This window comes from Octopus sinensis, linkage group LG23, assembly GCF_006345805.1.
Source record: "Octopus sinensis linkage group LG23, ASM634580v1, whole genome shotgun sequence".
Lineage (NCBI taxonomy): Eukaryota > Metazoa > Mollusca > Cephalopoda > Octopoda > Octopodidae > Octopus > Octopus sinensis.
In genome coordinates, this window is record NC_043019.1 from 29273427 (window position 1) to 29296342 (window position 22916).

General features: G+C 35.6%; 1 protein-coding gene across 8 annotated transcripts in view; it reads right to left on the reverse strand.

Annotated features, from left to right (window-relative positions):
* Positions 1-22916, reverse strand: part of LOC115223434 (tight junction protein ZO-1) — an 832981-nt gene that overhangs the window by 425741 nt on the left and 384324 nt on the right. For all 8 annotated transcript variants that reach the window (XM_029793980.2, XM_029793979.2, XM_029793984.2 and 5 more), the window contains one exon: positions 5803-6016. In XM_029793980.2, coding sequence (XP_029649840.1) covers positions 5803-6016 — 214 coding nt within the window. The remainder of the gene's footprint in view (positions 1-5802; positions 6017-22916) is intronic.

The following is a 22916-nucleotide window of genomic DNA, read 5'->3' on the forward strand; positions in this document are numbered from 1 at the left end:
GTCAAATGTACGTTCATGTGTCTTTGTCTTGAAATCACAGCTTAATTATAAACAAACATCACCATCGAAGAAGCATTGTCATTCATTTGCTATCATTCAAGAAAAGATGTCCAACTACAGCCTGTTCATGTTCAAAGGACTTAAGGAAATAGCATCTTGCATGAAGACAACCATCTGTTGTTTACAGGAAGAGCATCTGGCTGCAGAAAATCTGCCTAAAAGAATTTGGTAATGCAAGTCGGTCTGTTTTTCATGGCAAAAACTAAATACGTGACCATCAATGAAGATGAAAGCTAGTTATCAATAAGTTCTAACAACAGGAGTTCGCCCCACCACCCCGCCACAAAAAAAAAAAAACCGACAGTCCTTAAACAAGAACGCCGCTTGATAATGTGATCCTTTGTCTACTGTGCATAAGAAAAAAGCTAGGATGCTCATGGATGGAGTGCCTTTGTAGGTCTGCTCAGTCAGTAGTGATTCGTGGACTGAAAACAATTTCATGCAAAAGATTACCTTGGGTTCTTTATAGCTGACACAAAGAAGGACTTCCTAACATGCAAGGGACAAACCTAGAGCGCATGTAACAAGCTTTAGGACATTTGGCAATCAAGTATTTCCCAAGTCAATAAGGTTGGTTTTCTTCAAGGCACGAGTAGAGAGCAGTCTCTTCTATGGTGCCATTAGTCTTCTCATGAAGGCTCAAAATGTCTCATGGCACAAACACAAGACCAGAGAAATTCATGAACACATTCCGCTTACTTCTACTGTTGTTGCTCAATGCAGAATAGGATCTGCAAGCTACTGCTATTTATACTGAACAACAAGCCACATTAGATTTCATATTTTGAAAACTTCCACAGCTTTTAGGCGCAGGAGTGGCTGTGTGGTAAGTAGCCTGCTTACCAACCACATGGTTCTGGGTTCAGTCCCACTGCGTGACATCTTGGGCAAGTGTCTTCTACTATAGCCCCGGGCCGACCAAAGCCTTGTGAGTGGATTTGGTAGATGGAAACTGAAAGAAGCCCGTCGTATATATGTATATATATATATGTGTGTGTGCATGTTTGTGTGTCTGTCTTTGTCCCCCTAGCATTGCTTGACAACCGATGCTGGTGTGTTTACGTCGCCGTCACTTAGCGGTTCGGCAAAAGAGACCGACAGAATAAGTACTGGGCTTACAAAGAATAATAAGTCCCGGGGTCGATTTGCTCGACTAAAGGCAGTGCTCCAGCATGGCCGCAGTCAAAGGACTGAAACAAGTAAAAGAGTAAAAAAACAAAAACAAAAAAGAAGAGCTTAATAAATGATGAAGACTACTCAGTTGCATTGATGTTATTGGCACAGATGCACGACATGTAAAGGAAGACCTAAAGAAGCTAATGGGGGAACAGATTCCTGGTGTGGCATAGTGAAATGCATCTTGTGAAATTGCAGCTGCTTGAAAAAGATGACACACTGAGCGAACTTTTTTCTTGTTAGCATTTATAAACATAATCATGTGTGGATGTGTGCATGCTTCTGCATATGTGTTTGAATAGCAGATACATATGTGCTTCACAGCAGACATTTTAGCTCCTCTAAAAATAGGGTATTTTTCACTGAAACTGCTTAATATATAATTCAAAATCAATTAGAGTTATGACAACAATGTCTACCTGGAGGAAACAAAATAGAAATGGATGAATCACAAATATATCATATAAAGCAGATATGTATATATTATTTTCAGTAAACAAAAGCTTGTGTTTAGGGATACATCTCATTAGCTAGAAGAGTATAAGGCCATGTTTAAGATATACATTTCTATATACACTACACATCTGGGTCAATAGAGATCAATCTAAAGCAAATGAAAAGAAAGTGAGATGATAAATGCAAGATATAGGCGCAGGAGTGGCTGTGTGGTAAGTAGCTTGCTTACCAGCCACATGATTCCGAGTTCAGTCCCACTGCCTGGCATCTTGGGCAAGTGTCTTCTGCTATAGCCCCAGGCCGACCAATGCCTTGTGAGTGGATTTGGTAGACGGAAACTGAAAGAAGCCTGTCGTATATATGTATATATATATATATGTGTATGTGTATGTGTGTCTGTGTCTGTGTTTGTCCCCCTAGCATTGCTTGACAACGGATGCTGGTGTGTTTACGTCCCCGTCACTTAGCGGTTCGGCAAAAGAGACCGATAGAATAAGTACTGGGCTTACAAAGAATAAGTCCCGGGGTCGATTTGCTCGACTAAAGGCGGTGCTCCAGCATGGCCGCAGTCAAATGACTGAAACAAGTAAAAGAGTATATATGTAAACCTAAATTCTGTTAATGAAGTAATTAAAAATCTCTAAGATGCTTGGCTTAATATAAATTTTAAAATTTCAAACAAATCTTAGACAACAGATACACATGTATTCCACCGTATGTTCTGCAACTCATTGAAGACAATTTGTTTTCCATTCAATGTGCTCGATAAATTACTAAAAATTAATCATACTACACTCGTATCTCTCTCCCCTGACACCATAAAAGTGCATCATCATCATTTTAACATTCACTTGTACGTGCTCATGTGGGCCACAAAGAATTTATTAAGGCAGGTTTTCTACAACCGAATGCTCTCATCTGTTTCCAAGTGAGGTAATATTTTACCAATAACCAGACATTTTTTATACTGAGGATTGGAAATGAAGGACACCACTTCCATAATAATAATAATAATAATAATGATAATAATAATATAATAATAATAATAATAATAATAATAATAATGAAATTATTGTATACAGTGCTCAGGTGCACCACAACTTGTCAAAAGTGCGTATAAAGCATATGCAGTAATGTACAAATGTCTGGAAAGCGAACAGTGTATGAGTCAGATACATGCTTGTGTGTGTATGGAGGGGAGAAAATCAGGTGTAGTGTTGGTGAATCTCAGAAAGCATGGAAGTTTTGAAGGATGCTAATACATATTCATAACTAGCATGTAATGTCAAGACAGGGAGACAAAACCGCATACACACAGATATATACAAAAGTGTATGAGTGTGTGTGTGCAACAAGCTTCTTTCAGTTTTTACCAATCGAATACACTTACAAGGCTTTGGTCAGTCCAGAAATATAACAGAAAGCACTTGCTCAAGGTGCCATGCAGTGGAACTGAACATGGAACCTTGTGGTTGGGAAACAAACTTCTTACCACAAGGCCATGCCTACACCTGTAAAAATGAGATAAGGGGCCTCCTCAGGATTCATAAGGAAAGCAACTACATGCTGTACATTTAAGTGCTTCTGTCTGTATAAGTTTTAATCAAGAAGTTCTTTTTGAAGTCACATGCTAGGACTGAGCATTTATTATGAGAGTAGCCGTCATATAATAAAAAAAAAAAATTAAAAAGTTGTCATTTTTGAGTTACAGATCTTTGATGATTAGGAGTAAGGAGGTTCATTTCATTTGATATCCAAAAATTCTAATACTTTATAATTGATAAAAAATCATTTGAAGAGTTTTTAAAGAGTTTCAGTTTGAAATTATTTGTCTGTTAGAATGAGTTGAAATTTCATTTGTAACTTACATTTTTCACCATGTCAAACAGTTTTACTCGTTCGTTTGTTTGTGTGTGTGTGGGGGGGTAACCATATAAAGTAAAAACACAAAAGATGAGACAAAATACAAGAGATGCTCTAAGTTATTACTTCAATACTGACAGAAACTAAAATGTCTCAACATTTTGACCATAACCCCTTTATCACGAAAGCACCCACTACACTCACGGAGTGGTTGGCGTTAGGAAGGGCATCCAGCCGTAGAAACACTGCCAGATCAGACTGGGCCTGGCGCAGCCTCCTGGCTTCCCAGACCCCAGTTGAACCGTCCAACCCATGCTAGCATGGAAAACGGACGTTAAACGATGATGATGAAACATACACTGTCTTGTTTGGCAAATTTCATTCGCTCTTTATTGGGCAACCCAAAAGGCTATTTAATATCAAATAACTACCTATAAGTTGGCAAGCTGGCTGAATTGTTAGCACGCTGGGCAAGATGCTTAGCAGTATTTTGTCCATCTTTACGTTATGAGTTTAAATTCAACTGAGATCGACTTTGCATTTTATTCTTCCAGGGTTGAGGAAAAAAAGTACCAGTTGAACACTGGGGACAATGTAATCAACTTACCCACACCCCTGAAATTCCTGGCCTTATACCAAAATTTGAAACCCAATATTAAATATTTACCCATAAGGTAGTGAGCTAGCAAAATTATTAGCATGCCGGGGAAAAATGCTCAGAGGTATTTCATCTGCCTTTACATTCTGAGTTCAAATTCTGCTGAGGCTGGCTTTGCTTTTCATTCTTTCAGGGTCAATAAAATAAGTACCAGTTGAGCACTGGGATCAATATAATAAACTTACTCCTCTTCTAAAATTGCAGGCCTTGTGCCAAAATTTGAAACCGATATTAAATATTTACCCAAGGTGCAATGCAAAATGATCAAATCTGGAGAAACCACACAGCCATGTATGTGCCGCTTTGTTTTATTCTACAAACATCAACATGTAGTGCTTCATTTGCTGTACAAGCTCTAAACATCTTTAGCAGTACAGATATTATGACTGATATTTCATACTTCTGTAGACATTTTATTATCTCCATGCATGTTCAGGCATCTGCTAATGTTTTTATGGTAAACACACATAATGGCTGTTATCTCTTATCACTATATTTACATCTAAAAATTGAGTCACTGCATCGCCTGGATTTTTACTTAAACTATTATGGTTACATACATATATCTGTAAGTGTATATGATTATAAATGCACATGTGAGAGAGTGTATGTGTGTATAATATGTGTGTGTATGAGGGAGAGAGATAGAGCATGTGTGTGCATGTATGAGTGTGTGTGTGCATGTGTGAGTGTGTGTGTGTGCATATGTGTGTGTGCATGTGTGTGTGTGTGTGTGTGTGTGTGTGTGTGTGTGTGTACTTGGATGTATTTAGTCATAAAATACATGCATGTAACCATTTTAACAAATCAATTTGCTAGAGTTGTAAAGTAATTTTATCTTACTACTTAGGAGATGAAATATGGAAAAATCTAATTCTAATATAAATAGAAAGATTTAGAAAAGAAAACTCCTTTGATGATCTCCTGAGAAAAAAAGCATTATGACCAACACACTACCCTCTTGCCTACAGGTGTGCTATTTCCTCATTCTGCCTTTTCTACCACTATTGCCATAGCTGCTCCTTGGAGTTGACTGGGTCCAGGCCACCTCTACTAATGTTCACCTGACTCCTTTCTGCTCTTAGTGACCCTCACACTGTTTATCCATCTACAACTACAGGCCCTACACATAACCAATACTAACATTCCTTCTTCTCCAAAAGTCAGTCATCTGGAATTTCCTCTCAGCCCATATTTGTAGTGAAATGTTTCCCCTTTAGCATTTTATTTATTCACATTATTTTAAATTAACCATGTATTTGCCTCATAGCTTCAAGATTTCAACGATGTGATTGTATATTTTTAGAATGACATTGTAGGATAGGAGTGAGAGGCTGGACCTGGCCAGCTTGGACATAAAACAGGTAGAACATTTGGGTCAGATATGACAGGTTTAAATGTTAAACAACTGACTTGCAATTGTTCAGAAGGAATATCATCTGCATCATTAACCTTAGTGGCTTCTAAGGACATGCAAAGGCCACACAGCCTTCCAATTCATAACATTAAAACAAATATGCAAAATTTTCTAAAAGTGGTCAGAGATTAAAAGAAAGATGGAAATTGAAGGTTTATGCTCAAATACTCACGTATTGCTGGATTTTGTACTTTTACCAGTTAGGTTTTCCAAACCATGCAGAGCCTGGTCACGTTCATTTTTCATTAAATGATACTGTCTAAGTGCTGAATCACGTTCTTCTACTGCTTTAGCATTTTCTCTTAAAACAGCATCTCTTTCTTTGAGAGCAAGTTCAAATCCTAACTGTAGTGCTTGAGAAGGGGGGCAATCATGTGTTAATTGATCTACAAAATAAAAGAAATGAAGATATATTAACAAGTTATCAAATATCATGGTCCAATACATACATTTCAATAAAATCAATACAGAGTAGCTCATATCATGTCACCAGTAATATATTGTGTACATATTGAAGACATTATCTACAAAGGAACCAACATTAGCTATCCCCATAAAAAATATATATCTTAAAAACTTGTGACATATGCATCAAATAACTGATACACTCTCTATAGAGAGTGTATCAGTTATGTTTCAGGGTAACTTTATTGGAATTGCCTTCACATATCTTGAGAAATGTAAACTCCATTTTGGTAGCAGGGTGAATAATCATTGGGAGACAACAAAGAATTAATGGGATTGAGTGAGATTTTAATCATTGTACAGAGGAGAAGGACATGGTGGTAGATCAGGAGAAAAGGCGGTAAGTTTGAAAAGGCAATATACTGAAGAGAGGCTGACACAGAAACACTGTTTCATAACCAACATATACAGATATTATGACTGATATATAAAAGAATGTTGACCACAGGAAGTATAAATGTTGCAGCATCTAAAACTTCACCATCATAGGAATTATTACCCGAACAATGCTAGGTCCTGTTTTATACAACCTATTTTGACAAGATATCTTTATTTAGACCAATTCAAATCCTAGATATGTTGAGCTGTGTTTTATGTAATATTCTAAGGTAAAATATTTTTATTTAGACCAAGAAGCAATTGCATAGGTGAAGGACAAAGTTATGAAAATTGGCAGAAAGTTTTCATGTAAATGATTAGAAACAGAATTAGCATAGGTGAGATGCAGTTCAGATTTGGGGTATGGTGGAGTACTACTGATGCAGTACGTACCTACATATGAGACAGGGTTCTACTGATGCTTTCTTTTAACCATACTTATTAATCTAGAAAAGACGTTTTATAGAGTTCCTCCCTTTGTGCTCTGGTGGTCTCATAGAGAACTTGTTCTCATAATTGAACTTGTTGAATATTTAAATAAGAAATTCCAAATGTGGGAGCAAAAATTAGAATTGAGAGGCTTCAGAATAAAGCTAGCAAAGACAAAAACAAGAGTTTTAGTTAGCAAGAAAGAAGACAGGATTACTGTCATATGGAAAGTGGCTATGTTTGCTATACAGAGAAAGAGTACCCAGGAATTCCATGACATGTACCTATGGATCACAAAGAGTGTGGTGGAATCACAGGGTTGATAAATAAAACGACATCATACACACCAAATACAGAGGAATGGTTTGTAGTAAGTGCATCCATAAAACAAATTGCTTCAAATGCTCAGAAGGTTCTACAGATGTAGCTGAGAGCTTCTCTTAGCCAAGTGATGTAATTAGTGGTGGAAGTAATTAAAGCAGGAGCAGAATGGGAAGAGCTAAAAGGGAAATTACTTCTTCTTGCAATAAAAGTTTTCTCTCTCTCTCTGAGTCAAGAACAGATTATATGATGTTTGATAGCAAAATGTTATGTTGCATGGTAGAGCAACATGGGCACTGAATGAGGAGGATGTACAAAGGTTGGAAAGTAATAAGTTGAGCAGATTCCACTGAATAATAAAAGTGGACATGAATGGCGTACAAATTAGAGGAAAGAGAAACAGGATATAACAGGAATCGGATGTAGTGTAGAAGGAAGAAAGACAGCATGGTATGGATATGTGATGGAGGATGACAGTTGGGTAAAAAAAAATGTACCAAACAATCACAGAGTTCTGATGAAGATCCATCTAGCTTGTGTGAAGTATGGAACAATGATGATGATGTATAGCAAGAATCTTGCCTCCAAACTACATGATTACGAGCAAAATCCCTCTGCTTGGTACCTTGGGCAAGTGTCTTCTGGTATAGCCCTGGGGTGATCAAAGCCTTGTGAGTGGATTTGGTTGATATAAACTGAAAGAAACTCATTAATAATGTGTGTGTGCATGTATACATGCCCAACCCTTCACTTGACAACTAGTGCTGGTTTGTTTATATCCATAGCGGTTTGGCAAAAGAGATTGATAGAATAGGTACAAGCTTTAACCCTTTAGTGTTCAGATTCATCTGTTAAATATAATACTTTTTTCACTCAAATTATTTTCAATTAATCATACATTATCTTACAGCTTTGAAGTTTCAATGGTGTGATAGTTTATTCTTAGAATGTCAATGTAGGTTAGGTGTGAGGGGCTGGATATGGCCAGTTTGAATGTAAAACATGTAGGATATTTGGGCTGGATATGGCCGGCTTAAGCACCAAAGGGTTACAATATAAGTACTGGAGTAGATTCATTCGACTAAAATCCTTTAAGGCCGTGTGTTCCAACATGACTGCAGTCCAATGACCAAAACATGTAAAAGATGAAAAGATACCTTTACTCTTTTACTTGTTTCAGTCATTTGACTGAGGCCATGCTGGAGCACCGCCTTTAGTCGAGCAAACCAACCCCAGGACTTATTCATTGTAAGCCTAGTACTTATTCTATCGGGCTCCTTTTACTGAACCGCTAAGTTACGGGGATGTAAACACATCAGCATCGGTTGTCAAGCGATGTTGGGGGACAAACACAGACACACAAACATATATATACATATATACGACAGGCTTCTTTCAGTTTCTGTCTACCAAATCCACTCACAAGGCTTTGGTCGGCCTGAGGCTATAGCAGAAGGCACTTGCCCAAGGTTCCACGCAGTGGGACTGAACCCGGAACCATGCAGCTCGTAAGCAAGCAACTTATCACACAGCCACTCCTAGGCCTATACCAAAAAAAAAAAAAAAAAAAAAAAAAAAGACCAAGGCAATGTCTGTCATTTTTATATGATCTACTCAGACAAAATATGTTTAACCAAATGCAAATGTTGTATATTGCTGGGGTTTGAATATGTAAATATATTAATTGGTTACAGAGTTTAAATGCAGATCTCAAAATGTTCAACCAGTCTGATCAAGTGAGCTTTTTCCTTCTTAGGTTAAAATAACAAATATAGCTTAAGGTTTATATAATACAGCAAAATTACATAACAAACAAAAAAACAAATGTCCACCACATGAATTTAGAAGTGATGGGAAGGAATAAAAAAAAAAATTAAATTAAAAATACCTGCAAGTAATATTTATTGAGAATTCAAATGTAGAAGATTAAAATAAAAGATTAATACTACATCAGAAAAGAATGTAAGGATTACAAAGACTTGTTTTTTTTTTTTTTTGCTTTTTTTTTTCAGAAAAATTACTTGAAATGCTTCCAAATTTGCAAATAGTATAGAAAGTAGATTTTAAAAATACAACCAGAAATTCATAGCAACGTTGCAATGTGCAACTTTAATTAGAATACACCTAAATAGATGATTACAGCAACAAGAGATATAGCAAAGATAAATAAGCAAAAATATTTTAAAATGCAAAAATAAAAAAAAAGAAGCTTTCAAGAATAAAACTGAACAAAGCAAAATATCTTATTTCAAATATTGCATAAAAATAGATAAATAAAATAATTTGATGACGAAATGACTAAGTCGAGAGAAACAAATTAGCAAATTGTTGGCGAGCAATTATGTTGGTATGTAGGTACAAATATTGTTTTCAAATTGTGGCACAAGGCCAGCAATTTCAGGGGAGGGGATAAGTCGATTACATTGATACCAGTACTTGACTGGCACTTATTTTATTGACCCCCAAAAAGATGAAAGGCAAAGTTGACTCCAGTAGAATTTGAACTCAGAACATAAAGATGGACAAAATGCTGCTAAGCATTTCACCTGGGGTGCTAATGATCCTGCCAAATGTAGGTACAAATATTTCCATCACAAAGTAAAACCATCCATGGAGTCCCTGTGCCACAGTGAAAGCACCCAGTACACTCTGTAAAGTGTTTGGCATTCGGAAGGGAATCCAACCAGAGAAACCATGACAAAACAGACAAAATGGGGCCTGGTCAGCTCCTGTTAAACTGTCCAACTTATGCCAGCATGAAGAATGGACAATAAATGATGATGGTATTTGGCTTTAGTTGTTGGACACAACTGTGAATTGCATGGCCCTAAGTTGAATCTGGTTTAACTTATGCCTTAATTTGGCACTGGTCTGAGTCTCTATTTAAGTGTAAACTGTGTTTTTATGTATCATTGTGCGTGTGTGTATGTGTATATATATATATATATATATATACAGTGGTTGGCCAAAATAATGGAAATGCCTTAAAAGTTCAAACAAATTAATTTTAATATGGGGTAGGACCACAGTAAGTACAGCTTGAATTCTACGAGGTATGGACTCGTACAAAATTTGAATTGTTTCCAAAGGAATTTTTGTCCATTCTTCAGCTTAAATAGTCTCCAGTCCTTAGAGTGGTGATGGTGGAGGATATCGACTCCTCACTTGTTTTAAAATGAACCATAAATGTTTAATAATATTGAGATCTGGGGACGGTTTTATAAATATTTGAAAATTATGATGCTATGATGCAAGGTGTTTCCATTATTTTGTCCAACACATGTATATGTATATATATATATATACGGTTTAAGTAATTGAGATTCAAGTGAATTCTAATGAATTCACATGAATATGGTCCTTAACTAGGATGCACCGGAAATCTATATGGTGTTAACCATACGACAAGTGGGGTGATTACAAATAGGAAAAAAGCAACAAGAATGGATTAAAATCTCGGTACAATTGCTGACGAGTACGAGCCATCTGTATTTACTGCATTTTTTGTAGCTTATTAAAGATGTCCTCGTACGAAACAATTGTACCGAGATTTTAATCCATTCTTGTTGCTTTTTTCCTATTTATATATATATATATATATATATATAAATAAATAACAATCACGTGTACATAAGCAAGCTTTCATTTGCTTTTTAGAAGCGCTGAATGCATATCATATGATGCAGACAAGAAAGTGATATTTTTTAACGCAGTATCACCATTAAAACAGCAGAAAAATTGGGCAGTATTTTACCCTACAAGGCAGAAAAAGTTGTCAACAAACCGAATAACTTTTCTGCCTGGTAAGGGTAATATTACCCAATTCTTCAGCTATTTCAACAGTGATACTATGTTCAAAAATATCACTTTCCTGTCTATATCATACAAGATATAATATATATATATATATTATATATATATATATATATAAAATATTATTAGAGACAAAACCACTATTTTGCAAAACATATATATATATATATATAATATATATATATATATATATATATATATTACACACATACATTGTGTGACAGCAAGTTTGCTTGATGTCATAAAAGCATATATTTAAAAAACTTTTTCTATAATTTAATAAATAACACAAGCATAACTTTCAGACTGACATGTGAAATTAAGTAGAGAGAGAAAATACTGCGAGTTAAGCTTAATATTTTAGTGGACCTCCTTTAGAATGAACAACACAATGGCTAATCTTCTGGGTGTAGATACCATCAGATTTTGGCAGATTTCCTTAATTTCATCATCTTTGTGCCAAATTTGAAAAAAAAAAAAAAAAAAAAAAAAAAGATTAAATGACATCTTGTTTCGATGAAGGTCATAGTGACTTTATGTGCTTTTTGCATATGCTCCAGAGGTTTTTGATTGGATTTAAATCTGGTAAAGATGGAGGCCAATCAAGCAGTGTTATGCCATGTTGACAAAAGGAATCCATAGAACGCTTGTTAATATGAACTGATGTGTTATCTTGCTGAAAAATGCCAGCAGAATTTGGAAAACCAGTAATTTAATTGCAGCACAACACAACACAACATAAAATGACGTCCTTTACACAATGTTCAGTATGAAGCTTTCCTTCAAATACTTGACTATATCCAGTCCCCCACTTAGTGCAAACATGCCCAGATCACTACTTGCACCTCATGTTTTAATGTCTGTAAGACTCAGTTCAGAGTTAGAGGATGATCATTTACTAATCATACAAAATTTGGGTGACCATTTATAATCTGAATCATTGCCTCATTGCTAAAAATGACTGTTTTCCCTTGTTCCACAGTCCAGTTTTGGTGTTTAACCCTTTCATTACTGTATTTATTTTGAGATGCTCTGTGTTGCTTTCAATTGCTTTAAATATAACAAAGAATTTAGTAAAATAACTTAGTTATCATTCAGCCAGTGTTAGGAACATAAATTGTGACTAAGGTTTGGTGGAAGATTTTAATTCAAAATTTATGAAAGCAAGACATTTGTACTACAGAGCCAGAGCCGGTTTCGGGTTGGTAACGAAAGGGTTAAGTGCCTATTCATATCGTTTAGCTATCTGTTGTTTAGGCGGCGAGCTGGCAGAACCGTTAGCACGCCGGGCGTAATGCGTAGCCGCATTTCGTCTGCCGTTACGTTGTGAGTTCACATTCCGCCGAGGTTGACTTTGCCTTTCATCCTTTCAGGGTCGATAAATTAAGCACCAGTTACGCACTGGAGTCTATGTAATTGACTTAATCCCTTTGTCTGTCCCCTCTATGTTTAGCCCCTTGTGGGCAATAAAGAAATATATCTGTTGTTTAGTAAAAAGTGAGGCATTTTGGCTAGTTTATGGCACAGGTGCCTGTTTCATTTACACACTGCCTGTTACACAGTGTGTACACCTTATGGTATAAGTTGGTTATTAACATCACATGAAGTACTTTGAGGGCCTTTGATTGAAATTTGCCTCATAAGACAAAGGTCATGTTCATCGAATATATGGCTGTCATCACCACAATTTTCATTTCAAGTGTTTGCACTTCCTATGCTTTTGCACTGATTAATAATTTGTGAAGCACTGCTTCGGTTCATTTCCAAGTAGTCTGCATCTGCTGATGCCTCACAGTGGGGTTTCCAAGAAGCACTATACTTTTGGCTCATTTCCCTTCACAGTTCATTTTCCTGCTAATATCACCAAATTAAATTTTAAAAAATAGATTTCCTTTTTGTCATGTTATATATATATGTTTATCGTCATGTAATAAATGTTTTCTTTATCATGTTTTTAAAATATTTTTAGATGCAATACAAAATTTACTAAAACAAAAGGAAAATATTAATTAAAATGAAAATTTTTTCATGCTGACTTTCAGTCAGACACTGTATATAATGTGTGTGTGTGTGTGTTTGTGTGCATGTGCATTTGTGTGTGTGTATTTGAGGTGCCCATGTCAAGATAGCATGTGATGGATGTAAATGAGCATCATTATCATCAAACAATTGATGTTTTTTTACGGAGATGTACTTGCATAGCAAGTGACGTGATCCGAGATCGTGTGCTGGAACGAAAACAATTGCAGCATGGAAGGTGTTTATAAGCCATTTAAGAAACGCACAAAAACTGTTAGATTCACTTCAACATTTAAATTTAATTTGTCAAAATATTTTCGTCGCTTTGAGACCACGGAAAATATTTTGACAAATTAAATTTAAATGTTGAAATGAATCTAATGGTTTTTGCGTGTTTCTTAAATGGCTTATAAACACCTTCCACGCTGCAATTGATGTTTTGTTTCCAGTTTTCTGTGAAAAGCATGTTGAGCTATGGGAAAATTTTACCTCTTTTGGAAATAGGTGAGGGTTGGGATCAGAAAGGGCATCTGGCTGCAGAAAATCTGCTTCAACAAATTTTTTCTGACCCATGTAAGCATGGAAAAGTAGACATTCGATGATGATGGTGATGATGATGATGATGATATAAACCCAAACACACAAGGAACTCCCACAGCTTCTGCTTACTAAGTAATTCCACTCACAAAGTTTTGGTTAGCTAAAGTTATGAGAGAAGACAAAAGTTCCAGTGTCCAGATGGGGAGAATGAACCTAGAAACAGGTGACTATGAAGCAAACTTCTAAATCACACAGTCATGTTTGTGAAGATGAAAAATAGCAGAAAAAAACTACTGTAAAGTCCATAATTTGAGAGAAGAATAGAGGGTGAGAGAGAGAGAGTTCTAGATAAAGAAAGAGTAATCTAGGGTCATCCAGGGAGCAATAGATACACAACAGTATGAGCACACCTGTTTCTGTTTAATATCTGACATTGGTGCTTCGTAATGTTTACAAACCTTATCTTACTGAATCTTCATCAAAATCATCATTTAACAGTCATTTTTTACGCTTGCATAGGTTAGATGGTTTGATAGGGTTCTTTGAGCTGCAAAGCTATGTCAGACCAGTGTCAGCTTTGACAGAGCTTCAGCAGCTGGGTGCCCTTATTAATGCCAAAATCCTTTCAAATTCCTATTTTCTGAATTAATTGTAACACAAACACACAAACATTATTTGTCATTAGAAACGAAAGTAATTACAGTGATGCAAGAGGGAATATAATAAACATTTCTCGGCTTAATGCATCAAATTTGCTAACAACCACTTTACTATTAAGCTGTTATGCTGCAGGCATCCCTGAGTTTGTGTTTTTTTTGTTCTCTAGTCATTTTTATCATAATTTTAACTTGGTTCCAAGAGCTGCCAAAATGAAGTGGAAAGCAGCAGGCTAGTGGTTGGTAGTGGCAGGGGAAGACACTGGACACCTTTCACTTGGAATAATACTATATGTTTTGAACAGATAAAGTTATAGCCGTTATTTATTGACAAGTCACTACTAAATATGACAACAATAACAATGATGACAACAACATTATTCAAATTAGACTAGACTATGAAACTTTGGAAGATTCTTGTGTATTTCAACAGAATTTTTAAGATCTACTGCCAACCCTTACCATGTTCTTTCAGATGTCCAGACTCAATACTAACTGACCAATTCAATCTCACCAGACACAGAGGTTTTGTGAAGGTCATGAACACTGAAGCCAACTTGTCACTAAAAACCTTTACACACCAGTGGTTCTCAAACAGGGTTCACATGGCCCTTGGTGGGTCCATATAAGATTTTGTTACTAAAAATTAAGTGCAATAAATCAGTTATACTTTTACAATAGACAATATTCAAGATATTAAAGGGGTCGGGTAAAATTTACCTTTTATTAGTAGTATTCTTAATATTTCAAACATTGTATTCTGTGGATTTCCTTTTTTTTTAGCTGAGTTTTATTCTAAGGATTTAACATCCTCTTTTCCTGTCACCAACCACCACCTGTTTCCAACTGAGGTAATATTCTCCAGGACCAGATAGGTTTTCACAGAAGATTCAAAATGAAGGAAATCTCTTGTATGATGGTGACATTCATCTGCATCTTTCATGAGATGTCAAGGCAAGGAGACAGTAACACTCACACTGGGCTTCTTTCAGTTTCTATCAACCAAATCCACTTGCAAGCCTTTGGTCAGTCTGAAGGCTATAGTAGAAGACACTTGCCCAAGGTGTCATGCAAAGAGACTGAACCTGAGACCATGTGGTTTGGAAGCAAACTTCTTACCACTCAACCACACCTGCACCCTATATATATATATATATATATATATATATATATATATTATATATATATATATATATATATATATTGCACCCTTTTCAAGCCTAGCCAGGCTCATGGGCCGAGTTTCCCGGTTTCTATGGCATATGTGTTCCCTCCCAGCTGGACAGGACACCAGTCCATCGCAGCGTTACTCAAGAAACAGGAAGAAAGAGTGAGAGAAAGTTGGGGTGAAAGAGTACAACAGGGGTCACCACCACCCCCTGCCAGAGCCATGTGGAGCTTTAGATGGTTTTGCTCAATTAACACACACAACGCCTAGTCTGGGAATTGAAACCACAATCCTCTGACCGCGAGTCCGCTGCCCTAACCACTGGGCCATTGCGCCTCCCTATATAGATATACATTACAAATATATATCCATATATACAATACAAATCAATGGCAGGTGGGATCACTATGCAATTACTCAATTAACAAGAAATAGTATCAGTACCTCCTTGAAATCACTCCCTTTGAAACGAAAAGATACTTTGGAAAATGTAGTCCTCACTACACTGAGTGAAAGATAAATTGTAGCTGGAATGCCTAGCACAGTCTTAGTCATCATATAATTTCCATAGAGTCAACCACATGTTTTTATGGCTTAGACAGAGGGAGGGGCTAGCAGCTGTGACCAATGTTTGGGCCTCGAAGACTGGCAGCAGGGATTTACTTTATACTAGAGGCATTGCATGAATGTTTGCAGCAGAGTGAATCCTGCTAAAAGCAACCAAAGGTCAAGTAAATAAGGTTAAGCCATAAGACAAATTTAGTTCACTATTACCCAAGAACTACCTGATTTCAATTATAAGACTTGCACTGATCCGAGACTATGGTAGCATGCAATGAGATTGAATCCCAAAGTGAAATTCTTCATTGCTTTGCTACACTTGTGGTCTTTTTGTAACACACACACACATGATGTGTTTCATTCAGTTTCTGTGCATCATATCCTCTCGAAAGGCTTTTCTGACTCGAGGTTATTGTAGAAGATGATCACCCAAGGAGTCACAGAGTAGGACTGAACCTTGGAAGCAAGCTTCTTAATCACTCAACCACCATCTTCATCATCATTTAACATCCACTTTCCATGCTGGCATGGATTGGAGGATTTGACAGGGGCTGGCTAGGCAGAACACAGCACAAGGCTTCAGTGTCTGTTTTGATATGTATACATACATCATATATATGACATGAAGAAGGGCCCAAACTTAACATTATACAAACTCTTTCACTGTATTAATTCCAGCTGTTACAGATATTCAACGGTTTCTTTGAATCCCAGACTTAACCCTAAATATAAATCAGGCTGTAGTTTCGGTTTAACTGATAATTATTTTTATTATTAATTTATCTAGTTTACAAAACATGTAAGAGGTTGTAAATTACCCCCTCAAGAAAGTTTTCAAATAAACTCAGAGAGTGTTTAGAAGTTCTAGAAATTAAATAAATGTCTGAGGGCACAAAAAAATATTGGTTTGCTGTGAATGTTAATTGAATAAATAACAGAAGACTTATAACTTTATTGATTTCTGGTATTTCCAATGAAGAAACATTTCTCGAAATTATATATTTTTAAGAACTGCAACTGTCCTCTATATCTTAGGTTGTCAAGAAAGTTCTTGCGGAATTTTAAATTTTGGTTTTAAATGATGTATTTACAAATTCATTTTTGTTAAATTACTTTGACTTAATATATCATTTTAAAGCCCATTTTACACTCTATCTAATTGTGTTACTCTTTTTCTTTTTGAATAATTAGGCCATTTTTTCTGGAACGTTGAGTATAACATGGACAAAAAGCAAATTCGCACAATTTTCTTATTCCAGTCCAAGCTAGGCCAAAAAGTTGCTGAAACAGCTCACAATATCAACGATGTGTTTGACCCAGGAATGACTAATGAACATGCAGCACAATGGTGGTTCAAGAAATTTCATAGCGGTGACAAGAGTCTTGAAGATGTTAAGCATAATGGTCAGCTATCGGATGTTGATACCGATCAACTAAGAGACTTAGTGGAAGCCAATCACGCACAACTGTTTGAGAGCTTGCTTCTGAATTAGACATAACGTATATGACAGTTTCCAACCACTTGAAAGAGATTGAAAAAACAAAAATACTTGAGAAATGGGTGCCACACAAATTGAACGACAACCAAAAACAATGCCGTGTTGAAGTGTTGTCTTCCCTTCTTTTACGCAACAAGAACAATCCATTTCTCAACCAGATTGCGACTTGCAATGAAAAGTGGATTCTTTACGACAACCAGCGACACTCAGCTCAGTGGTTGGATGCTGATGAAGCTCCACAGCATTTCCTAAAACCAAAGTTGCACCAAAAGAAAGTTTGGTGGTCTGCGGCCGGTCTCATCCATCACAGCTTTTTGGATCCAGGCAAAACCATTACGATGGAGATGTACTGTCAACAAATGGATGAAATGCATAAGAAACTCCGACAACAACAGCCAGCATTGGTCAATAGAAAAGGACCAATTCTTCTCCACGACAATGCTTGGCCACACGTCACATAACTGACCCTGCAGAAGTTGAACAAATTGGGCAACGAAACTCTACTTCATCCATCATACTCACCAGACCTCTCGCCTACTGACTACCACTTTTTCAAGCATCTCAACAACTCCCAGCATTTGAAATACTTCAAAAACCAAGATGATGCCAAACACGCCTTCAACAACTTCATTGCCACCAGAACACAAGATTTTTATACTATTGGTATAAATAAACTTGTTTCACATTGGCAAAAGTGTGTTGATTCTGATGGTGTTTATTTTGCTGAATAAAGTTTTGTTTGAGCTGAGATATGCGCATCTGAATTTAAAGGTTAAAAACTGCAAGAACTTTCTTGACAACTTAATACTAAAATAGAACCTTAACCTCTTTATTTTGTTACAGTACACTCACATTTTGACATCAACTTTCCACTTAACTCTCAAAACTAAACCACAGATATCAATGTAGCTAAGATCTTTAGAAACCTTGAAAAATGTAACCTCTGCATGTCAGTAAAACAGTTACCACTTTACATTTTACTGTATATACTCTGGTGGGTAGTATATAGAATCCTGGACAAAAATTCAGTGTAATCATATAATTACAATTATTTACATTCTGAGTTCAAATACTGTCAGAATCAATGTTGGTCATTCATTGTTCTTACATTAATATAATAAACAGTCAGCCAATTACTAGGGTTGAATTTAATATTCCAATAAATCATTCTGTTATCTATTATTATGTGTTCTCTTTGAATATTTGTACTTGGAAACTTCCTCTTTGAGACCGAGGCAAGCAGGGCAAGTGGTAAATATTTTTATTATTATATTCCTGGGTTGCACTTGATAACGTATACAAGTTTGATAGTAACCACACAACAGATGAATGTGACTGTATAACATTAAGAGTGAAGTGCAGGGTTTGTGTCTAAGATGAAATATAATAAAATGCGGTAAATGTAATTTAGCTCTGATTGAGCAGACATCTGCTTGAAAACTTTCTGAGTGTGGCAATTGATTTATAACTACAAAGCTATGTCAAGACAAGGAGATACAGACACACATACGTATATGTGTGTGTCTATATATATATAATATATATATATATACACACACACACACACATAAATACAGGGTGTGGTGGGTAAATTGTTGCCATTTTATAATTTTAATTTCATGCATGCACATTGTTTGTTTTGGATTTTGTCGACTACACAGTATAGTAAGCTCAGCTGGGCACTGTCTCTGAGAAAAACAGCACCATGACACAATTTACTCTACCAAAAATTTGGAAATGATAAGCTGTACTGCTTGGCGTTCATGCTGGAAGCTTCAATACAAACATTTTAGATTGTTTCTGAGGACATGTACCAAGAGTGATAAAAGTCAAACAACCAGTCAACATCATGGTGTTTGGAGTGATTACTAGTGATGGTGATGTTATGCCTCCATTCATCTTCCCACAAGGCCTCGGATTCAACACACAGACCTACATGAAGCACCTGGCGAAGGTAGTGCTGCCCTGGGTCAAGAGGGTGGCTGCTGGGAACGCTCTATGTCTAGCAACAGGACTCTGCACCATACCACACAAATTGGAGAACCCAGTCATGGCTGCCAGACAATTTCTGCAACCACATCATCCCTAACATCTGGCCACCTAATTCTCCAGACTGCATCCCTCTTGATTATTATGTGTGGGGTGCAGTTGAATGAAAGACCAACAAAACTCTTTGTCATACCAAAGATGAATTGAAGGCAAGTATTATGGCAGCATTCACCAACTTAAACATGTAGACCGTCCACAAGAGTTACCGGAGATTTCGAAGTTGTTTGGAGGCTGTGGTTGAAGCCAATGGCAATTTTATTGAATAAATTTACTCATTAGTATTTCAAGGAATTTTAATGTAATTTTGGTAAATATATCAGTTAAAATGAGATGTCAGTGTTATTTTCATTTTTGCATAATTTAGACGACAATTTATTCACCACACCCTATGTATGTATGTATGTATGTATGTATATATGTATGTATTTATGTATATATATATATATATATATATATATATATATATAATCCATGCCCACATAGAAGACAGATGTTTAATGATGATGATGATGATGATATATAATGGGCTTCTTTCAGTTTCCATCAACCAAATCCACTAACAAGGTGGTAGTAGAAGACATTTGAGCAAGGTGCATGCAGTGATAGACATCAATTGATGATTGTAATGTATCATCATCATAAAAACAAGGTTGTTTATTCTCAGTGTTTCATGAAAAACCTGTCTAGCTTATGGAAAAATTACACCTCACTTGAAAACAGGTGAGGGTTGGTGAGAGGAAAAGCATCCGACTTTAGAAAATCTGTCACAACAAATTTTGTCTGACCCATGCAAACATGGAAAAGTGGACATCAAATAATGATGATAATATATCATGCAATACAGAAGATACTTTCAAAAATCAGAAACAAATTTAATATTTAATTTGAAAGGATGTTCTATACTCAGTAATGAATAAAACTGTCATAGTTTTTGAGAACTGGGGTACTCGCATATTCATTATACAAAACCATAACTTTAAAATGATTTATTATATTCTGACTTAAAGACGAACCTTCCGCTTTCTTCTAAACATTATAATACAACCACAGATATTTGCTGTGTGGTTAATATCAAATTCATATACTTTAACGATTTGTAGCCTTTACATGTAATAAATAAAATGTTACTAAACAATTTATATTATATTCTGACTTGAACACAAGCCCTCCGCTTCTCTCCTCGCAACATAATACAACCGGAGATATTCTACTGTGTGATTCAATATCTTCAGCAGAATAATGACAAACATTGATACAAACACCAGACTAACCAACTACATAAAAAATTATAATAGCAATAAATTTACTTTTGACATACTGTGGAGTAGACAGTATTATTACATGAGAATTTCTTTGCGTTGCTACTAATAACATTGCCAACACAACTTTCATTTGCTAAATAGACTTTTGACAGACTGATTCCTAAATGTATTGTAATGTCAGAATGAAAACACAGTCAAGAAATCAAATGTGTTTTTCCTCCTATACAATTTGGATTCCTCCGATCAAGCCTCAGGACAAGATTCTCAGCAGAAATTCTAATAGAGATAATGGCCACAAGGAAAAGAAGGAGGTTTTATTTTTGGTAGGTGGTGCATAATATACATAATATATAATAGGAATCCACAATTCAGTTTTAAGGATTCATTTCCTGCAGGCATGTTGCAAACATATCTACTTACATCACGAGTAACACCTTATCTGTAGTTTAAAAATAAAGTTTAACAGACATCATTATATCATTCTTGGAAACCAATCGTTTCAATATTCTTTTCCTTTTTTCCTATTTAAATGCTTCTCGGAAGCTGAATCGCTGTGATTTGTTACCCAGTCTTACACACACACACTTTCTCCTTCTCTTACCCTCTCTCTCGATTTTATATTATTTCCTTTCGGTTAGACATTGTTTCAGTATATATTACATACAATATGAAGCTCCATATCAGACTGGAATTTCTATCTCTTATCTCAAATCATTTTCACACACACACCTTACCACTGACCTCACTTCTAATTGTTGTTGCCACTGTTTGTTGTTTAACCTCAAGTTCATTCCAGTTAAATAGAGCCATGATTATAGAGGATGTTCATAAGTTATCTATACAACTTCCATAATTTATTGTATCAAAGTTGAGATCTATCAATCAACTTCTTTGCAACCAATGGAGCCCAAATGGAAGTGTTTTGATGTTTCATATAAAACTTTATTTGTTTGCCAATAAACTCTACTGAGTTATCCTCACTTGCCATATTTTTCCTGAATTTTTCAAATTGTGATGGTAATTTGTGGACACCCAGTATTATTAAATGTGTCCTTTTCCTCTCCGCTCCATATTTTAAGGTGGCAGGGTGTGACTTGAGGGAAATTTTGGCTGCAATTTTTATCAGTTTGATTTGACTACATAGAAACTTGAAACTGTACAGTTAGGTTAGTGATGGTAAACATTTTTATCCCAGTGTGTAAAATTTTTAATTTTTTTGTTTTTATAATAATCCTGATTTTGGAGTGGAATATGTATCTATATTTTAAATAAACATTTATATAGGTAATCAGGCTAATGATGTGTTTCTAATTTGCTAATCATTAATTTAATTTGAGTTGTAATATGAAGTACTATGTCATTAGATACTATTGAAAACTACAATATTTTAAGACTAATATGTAAAACTTTCAAAATTAATTTTTTTTTTGGCAATTTTTAATGAGCTTTTTCTTTTTTCCTCATTTCTTTCTTTTTTTTTGGTTTGCAAGATTGTGAACTTGTGTGTTGAAACATTTTCTTGTATGTTAGGAGGGTCGTTATGCCAAAGATAAACACACATGCGGGTTCTATTTCACTGCTCTATTATTTATTCGTTAATTGGTTAACTACTTAACAGGTTAACTCATTGATTGTTTCATTAATCATTTAGTTAATTAATGAATCAGAGACCTGAATCAGATCTGAGATAGAGAAGTCATGTCATTCAAGAGGTTGTGAATGTCAATGAAAGAACTTTGACAAACTTGATTGCTTGATTAACCAAACAATTAATCAACAAATGATTAGTTCACTGGTTAACCAACTGACAAATAAATAATAAAAAAGTGAATGAAATAGGATCAGAGCATGTGTTAATTATTAGCTTAACAAGCTCTATATAACATGACATTGTAGGGAGATTTTCTTTGAAGTTCATTGCATGTCACATGAAAACTTGGGTGGCATATTATAGATTCAATGCTAATGGACCAGAAAATATAATCAGGAATGTATGCTGATAAATAAATGTTATAAAGTCAGAATGGTTTTGCTTGTTCATTTTTCCACGCAAGCAGCTTACCACATATTGCGGCATACAAATCCACTTAGTGTATACTGTTAATATGTAATGGTAACATTAAAAA